This window comes from Gymnoscopelus braueri (genome assembly GCF_963280865.1).
Source record: "Gymnoscopelus braueri genome assembly, chromosome: 16".
NCBI lineage: Eukaryota > Metazoa > Chordata > Actinopteri > Myctophiformes > Myctophidae > Gymnoscopelus > Gymnoscopelus braueri.
Genome location: NC_137616.1, coordinates 27,709,358 through 27,729,254, shown reverse-complemented (window position 1 = coordinate 27,729,254; position 19,897 = coordinate 27,709,358). Strand labels below are relative to the sequence as shown.

The following is a 19,897-nucleotide window of genomic DNA, read 5'->3' as shown; positions in this document are numbered from 1 at the left end:
GGTCCCTAAAAATGTGTAGGGGGGGGGGGGGCATTCTCTGATGAGCATTCATGCTCTGTGAGTTTTATGGCAATACACCCAGTATTTTAAGATATCTTATGTGCAAATGGCCTAATGGTGGACTGTGGCACTAAAACGAAGGCCATGGGGTCACCATCCTCTGGGGTTCATGAAGGTACATGAAGGGTGCACCAAAGTGGTGAACTGAGCAACCAACATAGCCATCCTTAGAGATCTGCTGAAAACAGTGAGTGAGCAAAAACAAAAGCCAAACAAGTAGAAGTGTGAAGAAAGCAAACGGGGAAAACTAGGCTGAGAGATGGACAGAGAGGCGAGGAGGGCAACGGAAAATCAAAATCTGGCCACAATGCGGGTCATTGATCAAAGCCAGATTCAGTCCAAGGTGTTGAGTCAGACAGAGCCGCACAGAGTCAGAGTGACTGATGCTGGCTGGAAACTAACAGTACGCCGTACTGCTGAACCACCACAGCTAAGAATAGTAGTCCACTGGATAACACACAGGGGAAGGGATGCTCTCTCAGCTGTTTTGGGGGGATGGCAAAAAAAGAAGAAGTTTGGCTTAGTTACAGTACGGGACAAAAACGTTGCTGTCTGAAAGGCTAGGTTCAATTCAGTCAGACGCTGAATTGAACCCATGCAATGTGATGTTGCTGGTAACCACAATTCAGTTAGACACTTTCGTCAGGAATAATCGTTTATTGCCATGCTATTTAATTCAGTTTGGCGGTGTGACTCTGCTCCTGTGATACTACAGATTATCTGTGCAAGCGCGACACAAAATATCTGAGATCAAAACCCCCAACCCAGAAGCAGAGCATAAGATACAGAGTTTATTGCATAACATGAACCCTTTAAGGGCATAAATGAATACACAGATTAACATACAATCAATCAATATTTAAATGCCACAGAACAAACATTTAAATATTGAGCCCTTCAAGCATAAGTTAAGATACACAGATATAACATCATACAACCCTCATACATTTAACTTAGATGGCATGCTACAGGAGGAGGCTGGGGAGGTGGAGGGAATTTTCTAACAGATAGGAACCGAGCTGAGACCAATAATGAGCATAAAGAGTGAACAGTGTTCTGCTTAAATATACCATTTAGATTGAGGGCGTGTGTGTTAGCTTGTTAGCGAATGGGAATGAAGGGAGACGAATGAGGTTGAACGTGGAGAGACCATCTGACTTACGTGGGTGTATGTATGCATTATCTTGTTAGCGAATGAGAATGGGGGGGACTGGGGAAGAGTGAGTGTGAGCAGTGGTGTTTTGGTCGTTGGACGGGACACCACGGCGTGTGGCCAGTATTTTCTCACGCGCACACGCATGTACGGCATGCCACCGCCGTACCGTACCGCCGGGAAAAGAAATACCATTACGCTTTGGATATCATAGCGCTCACACGCAGCATTTAATGACACGCGCAACGTTCAAACCAATCAACCGTTGCTGCACTCGAATCTCCTGTCATCTGTGTTATTATTAGCACAAATAGCTTAGCTGAAACAACGTAAACATACTGTAGACTGGTTGTGATAACGATTCAAATTACCGGGTTGTCAGACACAGCCAGGAGGATCAAAAGAGCAGTGCTCCTCTCCAAAAAAGAACGGTGCTGGGAAGAGGAGAGCACCAGCGCGTCTTTACCGGAAATGCATGGCAGACAGGCGCTGTCAGCTCAAATAATGCTTTCTGTGTGAAATACCAAACACGCCCCTGATAGAGATCATTGCTATGCTTAAACAAAGAGCTGTCATTTTCTCAGCAGTCCTTAGTGCTGTCTTTGAGGACAGTAACTTTGAAAACAAACCAGGTAGCTACTGAAAGAAAGCAAAAAAGAAAGAGCAATATACTTTTCACATGAAAAGATAGCAGTAAAAATGATGCATATTTTACAGCCCTGTCTTGTTGCTGACATCAGCGGCAAATGGCAATTAATGATAGCTTGCTCTGAATCATTACCACACATCCATGACCTACAGTATATATAATTATGTGGAAATGGGTAGGAGCCAAGAATTGAAAAAACACCAGCATTTTCATGTAAACCTTGATAGAACCAGAGATAAGATGCCTGCCAAAGAAGCTAAGTGGTCATTAATACCTTCTCGTATACGACTGTCACTCAGAGAAAATAAATAGTTTTCAGTTGAAAAACTGACAGTAGAACACTCTTCACCCTTACTTTCACAAGCTTGCCTTGCTGTCATGAAAATCTGGCATGTGCATCCCACACATACTGTAGTACTGCACAGAAAATAGGCGATCTACAAGCTCACAAGGATAGTGATTTACAGCTAGTGATTTACATTGTATTGTTTTTTTCCCCTCAATCTGTCAGCAACATACCTTGGACAGTTTTGAAGAAAGGTTGAGGATTAGGAAGTCTCAACCTGGATAATCCCTCTTCTTATATTATTAACAACTTTGTAATCACACTATAATGCATCATAACAGTGATTATAATCTGCATTATGAAATTATAATGAGATTATTACTATGATAACTAAAATACACTATGATCCTGGCCAGTAAGTCATAAAATGCTTTATGATGTTCAGATTATATTGTAAAGCATTATGAGTACTTACTGTATGAGTGCTTATATCTGTAATTATACAGTGTTATAAGCAGATTATAATTAATATTGACCGCAGATTATAATGCATTATAATAACGTTTATAATGCATTATAGGCGTGGGCTTTGAGGTACAGTACCTACAACCATACTTTTCTGGGTCCTTTGAGGACCACTTTGAATCCACTTTAGAATTTTAAAATATTAATTACAGTACATTCAATTCACATTAGTCAACCCGTTTAGCCAGAGGTAATAGTGAATGAAATCTACTTAATTTTCTGCTGAATCTCTATTCTCTACATTATGAAAAATTGATATTTTTTACATTTTTTAAGACATAGGACCCATCAGAGTAAAATACACCTCTGCTCAGTGCGGTCTGGTCTGGCGTGTGCGTTATGCTGAGCAAATGAGAAGCGGTGTAATGTGTGCCTCTGGGGAGGTGTAACCGCAGGGCTGGGGAGGAGAGATGAGCTCTCCCACAAGACATTATTAGAGTCCCTTAGGAGGTTCAGTAGCGGAGATTGGAATGCCTTCGGAGGCAGTGAGGGCATATTAGCTTATCTGAGAGAGAGAGTGTGAGAAGGAGAGAGAGAGAGAGAGAGAGAGAGAGAGAGAGAGAGAGAGAGAGAGAGAGAGAGAGGGGTAGAAAGAGAGAGACGTGCACACATACAGAATCATGCAGGGTCCTGGGTGACTATTGAGGGGAACACCAGCACGAGTGCAGTGGTAATCACATTATCCTTAACCCATTAAGACCGGGAACGCATCTGTGTGTCATTTTTTAGATTTCTTTGGCTATTCAAAATTAGCAGATCTACAAGCTCATAGCGCGGCACCGAGTGCCGCGCTACGAGTTTGTAGATCTGCTATTTTTGAAAAATCGTGGCAAAATCTTGGATTACATATTTTTTTAAGCGAACATTTGTAAAATATTTAGTTCCAGGAACCCCCAGAAGCAAAAATTTGAGTTACAAATGTCCGCCAAAAAAAATAAAACAAAATCAAATATTTGCACCTTTTCATGATTTTTCAAAAAAATAGCAGATCTACAAGTTGGTGCCGTGGTATGAGCTTGTATATCTGCTATTTTTGAATAGCCAAAATAATCTAAAAATGACACACTGCGATGCTGCGTTCCCGGTCTTAAAGAGTTAACAACACACTGACACTGTGACTCGGCGTATAAGTGCTATGCAGAGACACCCTTGTGTCGATGCGTGCGTGATCATTTTGCACACAAAGCGAGTGTAATGCTGTGTGTTTGTGAGTGTCTGTACTGTATGTCAGTGAACTGTGTGTTCCCAAAGTCATTCAATCTGCTTAAACCACTACTGTGAATGTATGAACCATTGACACACAGTGTGTGCTCACTAAGATGCTCTTACATACATAATGTGGTTGCATACAGTACCTATTATTGCTTTTATTTGTGCAAATGCTGCCTCGGGCGGGAAACAAATATTGACACAAGTGTCAAGTGTTTCTAAGCTTATTTTGGAGACAATATTCAGTAGGTAGATGGATTCTCATCTTCCTTGTGGTGCCAACCAAAGTTGTATCCTTCAGTAATCCAACAGCCAAAGGTGATTATTAGCCACGCTCACTTCTCCTTCTCCTTACTTGCAAACAGGGGAAGCCAAATAAATAGGTAAAATTGAGAATCAATATGAGGGCAGCTTATCAGCTTTGGGTGCTGGATTACTCATTTTGGAGATAAACACTCTACTGCAAGGCTGCTGCCTGCAGCCGATACCTAGAACTACCTAGAAATCATCCCATTGAATGGGGTTGTTATCGCCCTCTTATCATCCCATAGCTATGGTTCCCAGTAGGTCCCTACTGGCCTACCAGGAGTTTCTGGTAGGCTGTTATCAGCCATTCTAGGGGTGATTCAATGTTACCGCATGTGCTGTCACGGGGCGGAGTCACGTTGAAATACAGCACCTTCCGGCACCTGCCTCGGCGGCGTGGCAGGGTTGCCAGATCTGCTTATTATGATTTCCCCGCAAGATTTTATTTGAAAATAGCCGATCTACAAGCTCACAACGCGTCGCATCGCGACGCGTTGTGAGCTTGTAGATCGGCTATTTTCAAATAGCTGATGTATATGTTAAAGTGCTCATGTCGCCCATAGTCGCTTCTTTTGGGCTGGCTTTCCTAGACCTGGTTGCTTGTTTCTCTCACAGAGTCTGGCAACACTGGGCGTGCCTCGCTAATCGTTAGACTTTCAGCCCCAACCTCCTGGGATCGAAACATGTCGGAGGTGCGCCGTCAGAAGCGGACATGAGCCTCGAGAGGCACGGCCTCGAGACGCCTCGAGAGGCTAACGTGTCTTGCCGAACGTTGCAAAGTCCGCTTCCGCCGACTCAGCGCCGTCCGAGTTATGAGAGGCACAGAATCGTAAATTCGCCCCAACTGCCAATCAAAGTGACTACTGGCCAATCACAGCGCGTCTTTTCCGGCCAATCACAGCACGTCTTTTCCGGGCCAATCACAGCGCGTCTTTTCCGGGACTGGGACAGGTCACGTGACGGCACATGCGTTAATGATAACGGCCTACCAGAGCCTCCTGGTAGGCCAGTAGGGACCGACTGGACCATAGCTACGGGATAATAACGGTGATAACAGCCCCATTCAATGGGTTGATAACGTGAAGATCGGCTGAGGAATCACTACATCAACAACACAGCATTTCTCATACCCACACGTTTAGTTGTGATAACACCAACAAGCTGTGTCTTTAGTTGTGAAGAGACTTGTTGACCATTTAGTATACAGTAGTAGTAATTTGGCCACTTAAAGGGATACTTCACTTTCGGGCCGGGGACACATTTAAAAAAAAATATTAAAAATAAATGAAAAAAGTTATGGAAAATTCATGGCCCCCTCACGACACGCAGTGTCCTACTAATGTGTGAGGGGGCCATGAATTTTCCATAACTTTTTTCATTTATTTTTAATATTTTTTTTAAATGTGTCCCCGGCCCGAAAGTGAAGTATCCCTTTAAGCCCTATTTTATGCTTTGATGTTGTACGATGGTGTGAAAATACTGTAGCCAATCTACAAGCTCACAATGCATTGCATCCCACTGTGAGCTTGTACAGTAGAAAATATATTATTTTAATAATTTGAAATGTTTGGGAACATTTCACCCACAGTAAAATGGAATGTCCAGCATACAGATGTCAGGGTGAAAAGTGGTTCAAAATACACATTTGACAAACAGAAAATTACTCTACTTGTCATAATATGACAAGAGACATACTATTTCATTGTGAGACTACAGTAGGTGATATTGCGCTCAACCCCATTCTGCATCATGGACTAAACTGAACCCAAAGAGGGGGTTCTACATCAAACGAGCCAGTTTGACACACAATAACCTATAGAGAATTCTGCTCTCTTCCAAAGGGAGAGACAGGAAGAGTTCCTAATCTCCTTCCTGATAGTCAGCATGCATCCTCTCCCACTGTCTCCCAGCGTGTCACTCATCCACACTGGAGGTGTGTGTGTGTGTGTGTGTGTGTGTGTGTGTGTGTGTGTGTGTGTGTGTGTGTGTGTGTGTGTGTGTGTGTGTGTGTGTGTGTGTGTGTGTGTGGGGGTGTGTGTGTGTGTGTGTGTGTGTGTGTGTGTATGTGTGTGTGGGGGTGTGTGTGTGTGTGTGTGTGTGTGATTAAACAAGGGTGTGGGACGTGGGTATGTGTATGATGTACATATCAAAGTACATGCTTAACACATGCGCCTTGTCAACTCAAGGGAATTATTGTGCGTATTCACAAGAGATCTCCTTTGTCTCAGTGACATCAACTCTTGTAGGCAAACAATACATACACACACACACACACGACACCACACACAAACACACACGCATCTATTCAAAGCTGGTGCTTCATGAATATGGGATGAGATGAGATTCCTTTTTCAATGTTCTCAAGATCAGAGGAGTCCTGGAGTGACTGAAAGTCATTATGAAGCCGTGAGAGAGTAGGGTAATAGAGACTTGGCTCACCTCGTCGTAAGTATAGCGATAGTCAGCCTTCTTTGATTTCAGATCCCACAGGACCACGATCCCGGACTCATATCCAAGTATGAGCTGGAGAGGAAAAGCGACAGGCAGGCAGTCAGTGAGATAGGTGGAAAAGATGCATAGAATAGAGCCCATGTCATAGTGTTGATTTTGACAGCAATTTTTTTTTTTCGTTTTAGTCATAGTCTTTTTAATAAAATTCCATTTAGTTTTTGTCATATTTTAGTAATCTGAAATGTTTTAGTTTTTGTCTAGTTTTAGTCGACTAAATATCATAAGATTATAGACGACGAGTTGATTTAGTCGACTAAATTGTATTTTGGCGGTGCCTTGATGGCGTCTTGATGGCAGATTTTACTCTTGGTTGCCTGCTGAAAATAGCAGATCTACAAGCTCACAACGCGTCGCAGCGCGACGCGTTGTGAGCTTGTAGATCTGCTATTTTCAGAGCGCAACACCCGAGTGCATCAAAACATAAAATGACTTCTACTGGATCTCTTCTCCACTAGTACCTCCATAAAATTTTTGTCTAGTTTGTATTTGTTGACAAAATTGTCAGTACATTCAGTCATAGTTATAGCCATCATAGCTTAGTTTTTATTTCGTTTTTATTTCGTTTTCGTCAGTGGAAAAAGGTAGTCGACGAACATTTTTCGTCATAGTTTTAGTCGACAAAATCAACACTGGTATGTCACGAGACAACAAATAAAAAAAGCAACTGAAAATGTGCTATTTCTCTGACAACACGTAGCATAAAAGAGAGCCAGGTATAAACAAACTGAAACAACAGCCCTGGACGCTGTAGTCCCCTCTTAATATGTTATTTCTGGCATCTTTATACTTTATTTCAGAGTGTAGAGAGGCAAGAAACCAAGGGCAGAGAGAGGGGAAAGACATGCGAGACAAGACAGGGGAATATCACCTTAATCAGGTGAGGTGAGACTAATCTTTTAATTTTTCACCCTGTCATTCTGAATTTGCACTTTCTGAGACACACGCCGAGAAAGAAGAAGATCAATTGAGGTTTCAATATGTTCAAAAGTTATTCAGGCAGAACATCAGAAGGAAATTGCCCTAGATTATAACATAAAAATAAAAAGAGAATGACGATGCCAGGCTTTTATGCCTACAACAGCTACAAGGACAAAGAAGCATATGCCATTCATTAAAGAATGATAGAACATAGACACTTGGTGTGTGCTTTCTGAAGCCAAAGTGAGGCTGAGCAAAAGGCATGATTCTGCCCTGAAACACATGTCAAACAGCTACAGGTACTGTATGAGTCTGGTATGACTGGACTGCATACAGTTATATGCATTACAACTGTGAATTGACCCAGTATCATGTGTGTTTCAACGTGTGTTATGTCTATCTCTATTGTGTGCATGTGTGAATGTCGGACAGAACAGCTATTACTCACCTTGCCCTCATCCATGGGGTTATCACTTATATGGACCACAGGTCCAGGGTGGGCCTTGGAGGACCTGATATATATATGAGAGAGAGAGAGAGAGAGAGAGAGAGAGAGAGAGAGAGAGAGAGAGAGAGAGAGATTCAATACAATTCAATGCAAAATAAATGTCTGTACAGGCAACGATGTACAACCGCAAATTATGGGAAACATATAGACATCACATGTGGGTTCATTGGGTTCACAGAGACACACATGGCTTTGGGAGTGGGGGTTAAGATAAAAATCTATGGGAATCCAGCCTCGTGAGTACCGTATGTCAGAGAAGGTCCTCTGGGGAGGGCAAAGATGCCAACCAACATCTAGGCACTAAAACACTGTTTAAAGACACAAATCCACTGCAAGGCATGATGGATGGCACTGTCAACCACACAGCTCCCAAGGGGTGTGTACTGTGTGTGTGTGTGTGTGTGTGTGTGTGTGTGTGTGTGTGTGTGTGTGTGTGTGTGTGTGTGTGTGTGTGTGTGTGTGTGTGTGTGTGTGTGCACGCGCGTGCGCACACGTGTACGTGCCCGTGTGTCTGCATGCATTTGCATGTCTGAATGAAAAATAGGAACAAAACCTTGTCCGCCTTCCGCTTTGCATCACTTGCAGAATACCTCCTGATTACCTTCTAGACGTATCTCTCTCTTTCTCCCACACACACACACACACACACACACACACACACACACACACACACACACACATACACAAACACACACACACACACACACACACACACACACACACACACACACACACACACACACACACCTCTCCCTGCCAAGCGGCGACAGGATCTTCCTAAGTTCCTACCCTCTAGTTTGACCTACAGCGACTAATGTAGCCCGTAGACTGACAGGGAGCACGGCATCGCAGAATGCCTATCAGTCAGGAAAGTTTAGAAGGATAGATGATAAGGACAGACAAAGCCCAATCATTAAGCCCAGAAGCCTTTAATGATTGGAACAAGATTCCCGCTGCATCAAAGAACAAACACGGAGGAGAATCAGAGCATTGTTGTTGGCTATTCACTCTTATTGTATGACCAAAAAGGTTTACAAATCACCTTCAGCACATATTAAATTTTTTTTAAATAGAATTCGTTCTCAGTGACCCTCCCCTGGGTAAAGGTAAAATAAAAAAAAGTAAAGAAATGATATAAAGAAAAACAAGCCCTGGTACTTACGTTTTGGGAAATTAAAGTCCGTTATATTACCCTTGACGGAAGTTCGATAGGTCTCTTAAATATCTTAAATTATAAAGGAAACAATGCTCCTGGGGTATCATTAGAAGCCAAAAAGACATTTCACAGGATGAAACCTTGTTAATTTAGGAGATATTTGGTTTCTCATATGACTACTGCCTGAATTAGTTTGTTATACAGATTCACTGTACACAAAGGTGTAATGAGAATAAGACGTTCGTTTTAAGTTAAACCTAAGGATAAGGATAAGGATAATTCCTTTTAACAGGTCGTTCATGAAAGTCCTTGCGGTCTTGTTTCCAATGAGAACCTGTGAGCAATTGGGGTTAAGAGTCTTGCTCAGGGACAAATTTCATATCATCGGCACATATGCTGGGATAGCCTGGAATCGAACCTGGGGCAACCAGGGCCAGCTGGTTCCCTAGGCGGGCTCACTAACCACTCAGCTATGGCCGCCCTCACACCTCACAACATAAAACTTGGAATGGATATTATATAAGCCCTTTCTACTGAACAATTGCTCCCTCACCTTTGCCGAGGTAAAAAAGACGATTCTGGAATCCGCCAATATGGAATCTGTCCTTTGGACGAACCCTCCACTGTCCGACTCCAACATCGGAATTAAAAATGGAATAATGGACACAGGCAGCTAGATTTCATCCATTTGTGTTAAGAGTGGACTGATCACCCACTATATGTTCCCCTCATGTCTCACTTATCCAAACCTACAACCCCTTCCGCTCACTCAGATCAGCTAACACAGGGAAGCTGTCAGAACATTCCCTAAAACATCCGGGACAACGCTCCACACGTCCCAGACTCTTCTCCCTTCTGGCTTCCAAACTGTGGAACCAACTCCCCATTGCAGTTAGAACGGCAGACTCACTCCCAATCTTCCGCCGTAATCTGAAGACTCATCTCTTCAGACCGTAGCACTTGCCCTAGCCTTGACGACCTTGCAGGCTAATGCAAAGGCTAAAATGTGATTTAGATAGCATGTCATGTAGACAGATGCCAGATTCATTTGCGGCCCTGGCATCCTATAGTTTCAATGTACAGATTATACATGTTTTAATATTATACTGTTTAGACTGATGATAGGTTCTTGGTTTACCTATCCTAGATTACAATTTCTATGCATTTGATGTATTACCTCGTGTTTACCGTGCTTACTGTAAATCTCTCTGGATTAAGAGCGTCTGCTAAATGCCTAAATTGTACTTAGGTTAGGCCAGTCATTGAGTTCTGTATACAGTAGTTTGATTTTGTTGACCTCATTTGTTTTCGGCCCAGCATTGTTTTTTGTTAAACATTTTTGATTACAAAAGAATAAAAGAGGAAGAAAAAAGAAACACGCTGTGTCTCTCTTGCCAACCAACTCTGTCCCTGACAAAAGGGCATAGACTTTTACATACTTTTCATACTTGGGTAGAACCCTGTAATTGTTAAAGGGCCACTTCACCAATATTCAACCTATGGTCGTCACTAATGGTCATTATAAGATGGCACCATTTCTGTCTACTCACAGAGGGACAGCGGACAGTTCTGAAACCTGCCTACCAGTGACATCATCGGTAGGCAGACTTGGTCATTAAAAAAAAAACGTATTTAAACTTTGTATTTAAACATGCTAACTCTCCAGGAAGAGAAAGGCTGTAGTTTCTATTAGCTTGGATGATGATGTCATTGGTAGTCAGGTTTCTGAACTGTCCACAGCCCAACCAATGAAACGCAGAGTGAGTGGTTGGAAATTGTGCCATCTTACAATGAGCATTAGTGAGGATCAATTATATGAACATAAGGTTGAAAATGGGTGATGTGCTCCTTTATGAACTTTTTAGGAAATACGTTTTTTGTGTGCTGCCTCAGATTCTAGTTTTGGACTCTACTATCTTGACCTGTGCTTTTACCCAGCGTCTTGGACTCTGTTTGCTGGTGTTCTGCCTCTTGCCTCTGCTCATCGTTTTGGATTATTTGCCTTTTCCTGGATATTTTGGATTACTGACCCCTGCCTGCGTTTCCGACTACGAGACTGTGAACTATAATTCTGTTTAATAGAATCTGCTTAAACTGCTCAACTGTGTCTGGGTCCGCTATTGAGTCCTACTGAGTCTGACAAGCTGATTCTAATGAGCTTAGAAGTATTTGGCAGATTGACCTGAATACTATAGGGTTCTTTGACGAGCAAAGGGAATATATTTTAGACAGTTCACTCCTCCTCTGTACTGTAAGTGGAATGCTTGGACTTCTACAATGTAAAATCCTCTACAGAGAACACTACATGAATGCAGTGGTGGAAAGTAACTAAGTGCATTTACTTATGTACTGTACTTAAGTACAATTTTGAGGTATTTGTACTTTACTTGAGTATTTCCAATTTCCAATACTTTTACTTCTACTCCACTACATCTCAGAGGCACATTTTTTACCTTTACTCCACTACAATTATTTTAAAACTTTAGTTACTAGTTACTTTTCAGATATAAACTATGATATTATAAAACATACATTAACCACTTTAGCCCTATTTTATACATAGCCTATTTGAAAATAGCCGATCTACAAGCTCACAACGCGTCGCAGCGCGACGCGTTGTGAGCTTGTAGATCTGCTATTTGTAGATCTGCTATTTTACTTTTACTTTTGATAAGTACATTTTGATGCCAATACTTTAGTACTTTTACTCAAGTAAATTTTGAATTCTGGACTTTTACTTGTATCAGAGTATTTTTATATTGCAGTATTGGTACTTTTACTTAAGTAAAGAATTTGAGTACTTTTTCCACCACTGCATGAATGCTTGGTTGGTGAAGGTTCACTCAAATATAAGTGATGCATATAGAGTACTGCTACATGCCGTTGTCATGCATGCCCCAAGCTATCTGAATAGGACTACTGGGCTAAAATATTTGAATTCTATCAGAAGGCCCTCAACTTGTTCACCTGTATTATTGAACAATGAAGAATATCTGACTAATTTCCCTCTACAGTATTATTGCCTGATTTCGAATAAATGTTAAGTTTGCTGGCAAGAATGTGCTGTTAGTACTCTTATGACTTTATCAAGCTTATTAGTAATATCTGCTGAGAGAAGTGATGGCCAAAAATATCTACAAGTCATCTGCCAACACCAAAGATGACAGCTTTAACCCATTCAGTCCTGGACCGCATCTACAAATGTCTTCTAAATCCTAACAGTTTTCTGAAAACCATATGTTGCAATAATATCAGTGGTTCTCAGACTTTTTCATGTCAAGGACCACCCAAAATGATATGTATTTGGTCGCGGACCCCCATCTCAAAATATTTTGTTCCGGGGACCCCCCCAGGAACAAAGATTTGAGCTACAAATGTTTAAAAAATATATATATTCAAAGCTTTGCACAAAATGTTCACGATTTTTCAAAAATAGCAGATCTGCGAGCTCATAGCGCGGCACTCTGTGCCGCGCTATGAGCTTGTATATCTGCTATTTTTGAATAGCCAAAGCATAAAACAATGGTTTAAGTGGTTACACAGATCATTCACACTTATGGGTGTGAGTGAAGGACAAGGATAGAGAGGGGAACGGGTGAAAGGAATTGTCTACAGCAGTGGTTCTCAACCTTTTCTGCATCAGGGCCCACTTGAAAATCTCTAAAGCATTCGCGGCCACGTTCGGCCGCCGTGTTAAGTGGTCAGTTGGGTGGGCCGCGGGCATTTTCAGAGTATGCCATTCTAATGGATCAATCCATCGATTGCGTCCCGGCTTGGATCAATAAACTTTAATTTCTTACTTATCACACTGCAAACTCATTTTCAGGGTTTTAAAGAAAACATACCATGACGTTTTTTTGTTAGATTTTTTCCTGCTCGTCAAATTATTATCAATAAAATCTTAGCGTTTTGCCAATTATTTGGGGGCTCTCTTGCAATACCCTTGCGGCCCACCAGTGGTGAGTGGTCCCCGGGCCGACAGGTTGTAGAGTTGCCGGTCTACAGCTATGTATTAGAAGGTATACAGCTCCTATAGTGGGCAGGCAGGCAGTCAGTCAGTTGTCTCTATATTTAGCCTGTTAGTGCTGGAGCCTTATTACCTAAGCTCTGCTGCAGCTGCAACTGTTGATTTATCTAATCCCCCTTCACCGGCTGTCTCTCGGTTAACAGGATGCAAGGTGCCGCACTCACAGACACACACACACAAACAGAAATGTATACAAAAACAGCAGTACACAAAAAAAAGTATCTATCTATCTATCTATGTATATTGACAACGACATGTACACAGCCCATTGATCTACAGTATGACTAGAAAGGTGTTCTCCGTATAGATGATAAATCACACTTTCGTCTACTGTCATTGCGTAAAGATAACACATGCTCGCACACCTGCCTCGTAGCCTGAATAGTGTTGATTGTTCGACTTCTCTCATTTCGTTCATCGGTAGCCGATGCTTTTGTTGCTCGTTAGAAGCACTTTAAAAATAAAACTGTCTTGGAAAATATTCACAAACTCACTCGCACATAATACATTCGGCTTGGGAAAGAGTCATCTCCATGGCAACTGAACTGAGAGAGGATGGGCAGAGTGCAGATAGTGCTCCCAAAAGCTGCCTACTATCCTTCCCTCCACAAACAAACACACACACAAAACAACATCTCCTTCCTTTGTTAAATGTGCTTGTTTGGAACAAGAAGAACATCAGCACACGTGTACATGTGGTTGTGTTGAGTTGAGTTCCTTTGTGTAATGAGGTCTAGTACAGTATGTGATGTATTGTGTATACAGACATATATACAGTATGTGAATAATACAGTACATCAAATAAACATAACTGTATGCATTCTTTCACGCACACATTTCTTTTCTCATGAAAACGCCCCACTGTATGCAGCACCAGGTCTTTGAGCGCTTTGTAAAATATAACAGTGGAGGAAAATCATTTCGTAACAGTAATTGATATCCAGACGGTCCAGGGGTCCTTGAGGGAGTTCCAGGGGGTCCGCAGCTAAATGATGCATAGTGAAACAAACGGACTCATACGGGTCTGTAACTCTGAGAGAGTACAAATGGAACCAAATGGACCCGTTAAACTCTCTCAGGAGTTAAATTAACATTGATTTTACAGTACAAATTGGGGTCCCAGAGATAGAACTGCCATTAAATGGGGGTCCGTAGGCCTAATGCAGTGATGTTGCTAGGTTTTCAATCTAGTGAGTCCCGGGACTCACTGGTGGTCATTTGAATGAGTCCCAGGGACATTTTATGAGTCCCTCAAAAATTCAAACCCTTCGTGGTGCCTGGTGCTTGGACCCGGTTCGGTGCCCCCCGGGACGGTTTTGTCAACGGGGGGGGGGATGGGGCGCGGACCCGTTCGTTGCCCCCTGGGACGGTTTTGTCAATTTTATTGTATATAAAGTAGGATAAAGTAGGACGTGGCCATGCAAAATGGTGGTGTCCCGTGGATTTTAGAGGTGCAAGATATTGTTTTTTTTAAACCGATACCGATATCGATAACTTCCTGCTTCTCAAGACCGATACCGATAACCGATAAATACAAATATATATACAAATATTAAAAATCATAAATATATATATATTTAAAATGTATATGAATATGTAGTATTAGCACACCTTATGGTAAGAAATACTAGTAGTGGGCAAAGGTGGATTTAACATAGCTTTGACCTAACCAAATACAGTATATCATGACATCATCATTTTACTTATACTGTGTTTGTTACATTCTTCTTGAAAAGTAATGCAGATATTATAACAGCAGCCAGTGTGGTACACTGAAACAAAAAATAATTCAAGAACCAACGATTTGGATGTTACAGTCTGTTTGAATCATAATGCAGATTTATGACTGCAGCCAGTTGTACATACAAGCTAGATTTATACAGCGGGTCGTGTGTCGATATAGAGCGTCGCAGTTCCCGCCCACTTCCTGTTTTTTTTGGTGCCGGAAGAAAAAACTCAATGCATTTTTCCATTGACATTTCCAAAAATATTTATATCTATTAATTTAAGCCTCGAATCAAGCCATCACGAGATGACATGAATCATGACCATAAAACGTTTTTTTCTGTGATTTTTCTTTATTTTATATTTAATTATATGATATACTATATTTAATAAATACCCTTTGTTTTGCCGTTTTCAACAAAAAAAAATCACAGAATCAAACGTTTATGGTCATGATTCATGTCATGTCATGATGGCTTGATTCGAGGCTTAAATTAATAGATATAAATATTTTTGGAAATGTCAATGGAAAAATGCATTGAGTTTTTTCTTCCGGCACCAAAAAAAACAGGAAGTGGGCGGGAACTGCGACGCTCTATAGCAGATCTACAAGCTCACAATGCCTTGCGTCCGCGACGCATTGTGAGCTTGTCGATCTGCCATTTTCGGTGCACGACACCGTCGTACAACGAGGCTGCAACACGTGCAGTGCTGGTGTCGGGTTACTATAGTAACGTGACGCCGCGCTGTCAATGAACAGAGATGATGAGACAAGACTGTCTTTCTGCTCCCGTGCACCTCTCACTGACCAAACTAGTTTACAACGAAGAATTCGTTCTTAATGGATATTATTTTTCAGGACTAAGATAACAGGCTCGCTAGGAGATGAAGTGAAGTTGAAGCAGAGTAGCAGTTTGGCAAAACACACCCATCCAACTTTTCTTTTTTCTTTTTTTTTTTACAGACACAACGTTTTTTAAGATAATAAAATAATAAATAATGGCGCTGCGACATAATCACCCTCCCGGGCCGTCATCGCCCCCTTCCTCCCCTCCTTCCTAACTAACTCACTAATGCTCGTGGGTAGCGAACTCACATTTCAAATTGCATTGATTTACTGACTGGTGATATAAACATACCTGACACAAGTTGTAATATCTAGATTTGACAGCAACACGAACTAAGTGCATGACCTGGTGAGACCGCGGGACATGCATCCCAGCGTTGTCAAGCTTGCAATGCGCATCGGGGATTTGCAGAAACTAGAGTTGGGTTTCATTTTCGTTTTTACGGCTCGTGTTGGTAACTAGAAGCCTCGCCCCAAAACATAGTCGCCCCCATTTTTCCCGCGGAGGCGGCCGTTCCGAGGTCGCCGGATTAGTCCCGGGGCGACTGTGTTTTGGGGCGACAGGCCGGAGATTGCATATACTTCTCCATACAACGGTGTCTAACCGAGAGAGTTGTACTTCTCCACACAACGGTGTCTAACCGAGAGAGTTCATGCAGATCACAGCTGACAAAACAAATATTATATATTATCGGAGCTATAATTAATTTTATCGGTTTTATCGGGATGACGTCATAATTCCTGATATCGGGCCGATACTGTGGATTTGTAAAATATTTGCGGTAAAAAAAGATTTTACCGCGAATTATTTTTATATTTTTCTCTGTTCTTGGTGACAACTCTAGTGCGTCCCATGGACGCCACGAGGGTGTCATGAATGCGTCCTTTCTCGATATTGTGCGTCAGCGACGCAGGACGCAGGCCTATGAGCATCTCTGCTAATGCATGTCAAACTATCTTTAAAATCCTAGTGTTTGGCAATTATTTGGGGGCCCACTTGCGATGCCCTCACGGCCCACCAGTGGGCCCCGGGCCCCCGGACGAACAGTGGGCCCCGGCCCACAGGTTGAGAATCACTGGATATACAGTACAGTATGTACACGGACATATAGAATGCATGCACACACACACACACACACACACACACACACACACACACACACACACTGTCAAGCAAATGTTCCTGGGTGTACTTGACAGCATCTTCACAGCACATGGACACACCCCATGGCTAGCCTTCACCTTGCACTAGGAGACACACACACACACACACACACACACACACACACACACACACACACACACACACACACACACACACACACACACACACACACACACACACACACACACACACACACACACACACACACACACACACACAGACATACGCGAGCGTGCGCACACACACACACGCAATGGAACATGCACGTTGAAGCTCAGCACAGCTGGTGTCACCGTGGGCAACCCACTCTAAGGCAGCCGAGTTGCAGTCACCATGACAATGTCACCCAGCAACACACTTTTAACAACACCCCCTAGCAACACGACAATACCACAGGTGGCCTCGTGTCACCCCAAGTGGATTGCGTGTGTGTGTGTGTGTGTGTGTGTGTGTGTGTGTGTGTGTGTGTGTGTGTGTGTGTGTGTGTGTGTGTGTGTGTGTGTGCGTGACTGTGAGTGTGTGTGTGTGTGTGTGTGTGGTGTGTGTGTGTGTGTGTGTGTGTGTGTGTGTGTGTGTGTGTGTGTGTGTGTGTGTGCATCCACAATACAAAGGGCTGGGCGATATGGCAAAACTTAAATATCACAATAGTTGTTACTAGTAATAACCATCAACATTGTGAGGATGACTAGTCATGCTTTCACAAAATATTTACACAATGAGAGTTTTTATAAATAATCACCAGTAATGCCTCTACAATGACTAAGTCCCTAAAAGCAACAGAACGGCTAGAACAGTGAGGTGACTAACATCACTTTAGTTCTGTATGCTGGGCTTTAACCCTGAAGGTCCGTAGACCTTTTTGCGATGAATTCGGATACATTTAAACTGCTGTTTGAGTATATTATGCACACTGGGCACGATTATAACGAGGCGATGAAGCGACTTCATTTATTATTCTTAACACGGTCGAATTTTCACCGCAAATGAAATCATCAACCTGTACGAATGAGGCGTTCGCCAAAATGAAAGTTTGACGAGAAATAATCGCGATTCTCGCCACATTTTTTGCATTGTTTATTCGTGTCGCTGCTGGTGTGTCATCATGACCCGGACCAGATGATGTTTGGCCTGGAGATTATGGCTGATTGAGATGCCAGTCCCCTTGGGAGTTCAGATTTGATCGAAGCAGGTTCCAGTGGATCAATCGACCTTTACAGATCTCCCCCAAATCCACTGCAGTATGAAGCTGAAATCCCTGAGGTCTGTATGGTATGCAGGAGGACAGGTGCATATGCATATGCATGCACACACACACGGTCACACACACACACACCATAAGTGGAATCTAGTATGACCTGTCTCGGGATACTGTGTTAAATAGGAGAGAGTGGGGAGAAGCAGGGGAGAAAGGGAACAGTAGTGCCCTTAGGCAAACCTGTTCACATGAGCTACGTACAGTACTGTATGTGTCATAATGTGAGCTGTTAACATTTCAACATGTCCCACTTCTCCCTATTGCTCTGTGGTCAGCAAACGTACATTAGCTCAAAACACACACACACACACACACACACACACTCACACTCACACACACACACACACACACACACACACACACACACACACACACACACACACCTCAATACAGTACTTGTGAAGACCATCGCCATCTTTCCATTGACTAAGTGTACATTCAATCCCTAAGCGGCAGCACTACATGTCTAACCTTGACACTTACAGTACCACAAACCCAAAGCTATACTGTGAAGTTATTAAAACCTAGACCAACGGTCAGAGACTTATTTGATCAATTCTGACATTAATGTGCATCTCTGAGAGCCATGGACACTTTGCCAAATAGCCACTTGAATTCCGCATTTAATGCCCGTACTTCTCCTTAAATGTACAAATTCAAAATATAAAGTGCTTAACCTAAACCCACGGATATTACCCAACCGTAGTAGTTGTTCAATAAATAGGTGTTTCAATCACTTCTGTTTCATTGAGCTACATTACATCGGTCTGTGCGAGAAGTTGTGGCAAAGCAGGTGTTAAGCCGGTATTACACCCGATGTAAATGAGGAAATACAATGATGTTAAGGCACAGAGAGGATTAAAGGTTATAAGGACTGTACTGTCGGGTAACATCCGTCCGTGGCATTAGGGTAAGCCCTTTACAGTTGGCTATATTGTTTTTAATATGCTAATATGAATTTGATGCTATCCTGGCGAGTGTCAAGTGAGACATCACAGAACACACTTTTCTTATTCTTATGGATAAGAAGAATGGTAAATACATGCAAAATTAACTTCCTAAATATTGTATCTGCCGTTTCTGACCAATATGATCTGCAGTAATAGGTCCTCAATAACAAACCGGTTTTAAAAAAGTTCACCAGCCCAACTCTAGTTATAGTTATCATTCATAACAGCCCCAACCCCCCCTAAAAAATAGAGAAGACATTTCATATACAGTACGTTATGTTTTTTTTATATGTTTTTTTTCATGTGGTTGTTTTTTTCCTCTCGTTTCCAATTCCCCCCTGGCCGTGGCCCCTACTTTGAAAACCACTGTCTTAGACTAGTGCTGTTGCTCCTCAGGGCCACCAAGGTGTATTTTTTTTTCTCACATTCTTCAATCTATCTGCGCGTGAACCATCTTCCACTGACCTTCCATGACATGGCCTTACTGCCTAGAGCACCAACTACACTGTGCTTCCATACATACAGTAGAGCTTTTTTAGTTTGTGTGTGAGTGCGTTCATTAACCCATTAAGACCGGGAACGCATCTGTGTGTCATTTTTAGATTTCTTTGGCTATTCAAGTGCCGCGCTATGAGCTTGTAGATCTG

At 42.3% G+C, this 19,897-nt stretch overlaps 1 protein-coding gene across 1 annotated transcript in view; it reads right to left on the bottom strand.

Annotated features, from left to right (window-relative positions):
- Positions 1-19,897, bottom strand: part of stxbp5a (syntaxin binding protein 5a (tomosyn)) — a 129,766-nt gene that overhangs the window by 36,160 nt on the left and 73,709 nt on the right. The window contains exons 6-7 of the mRNA XM_080452457.1: positions 8,066-8,129; positions 6,628-6,711 (exon numbers count right to left, since the gene is read on the bottom strand). Of these exons, the coding sequence (XP_080308583.1) occupies positions 6,628-6,711; positions 8,066-8,129 (148 nt within the window). The remainder of the gene's footprint in view (positions 1-6,627; positions 6,712-8,065; positions 8,130-19,897) is intronic.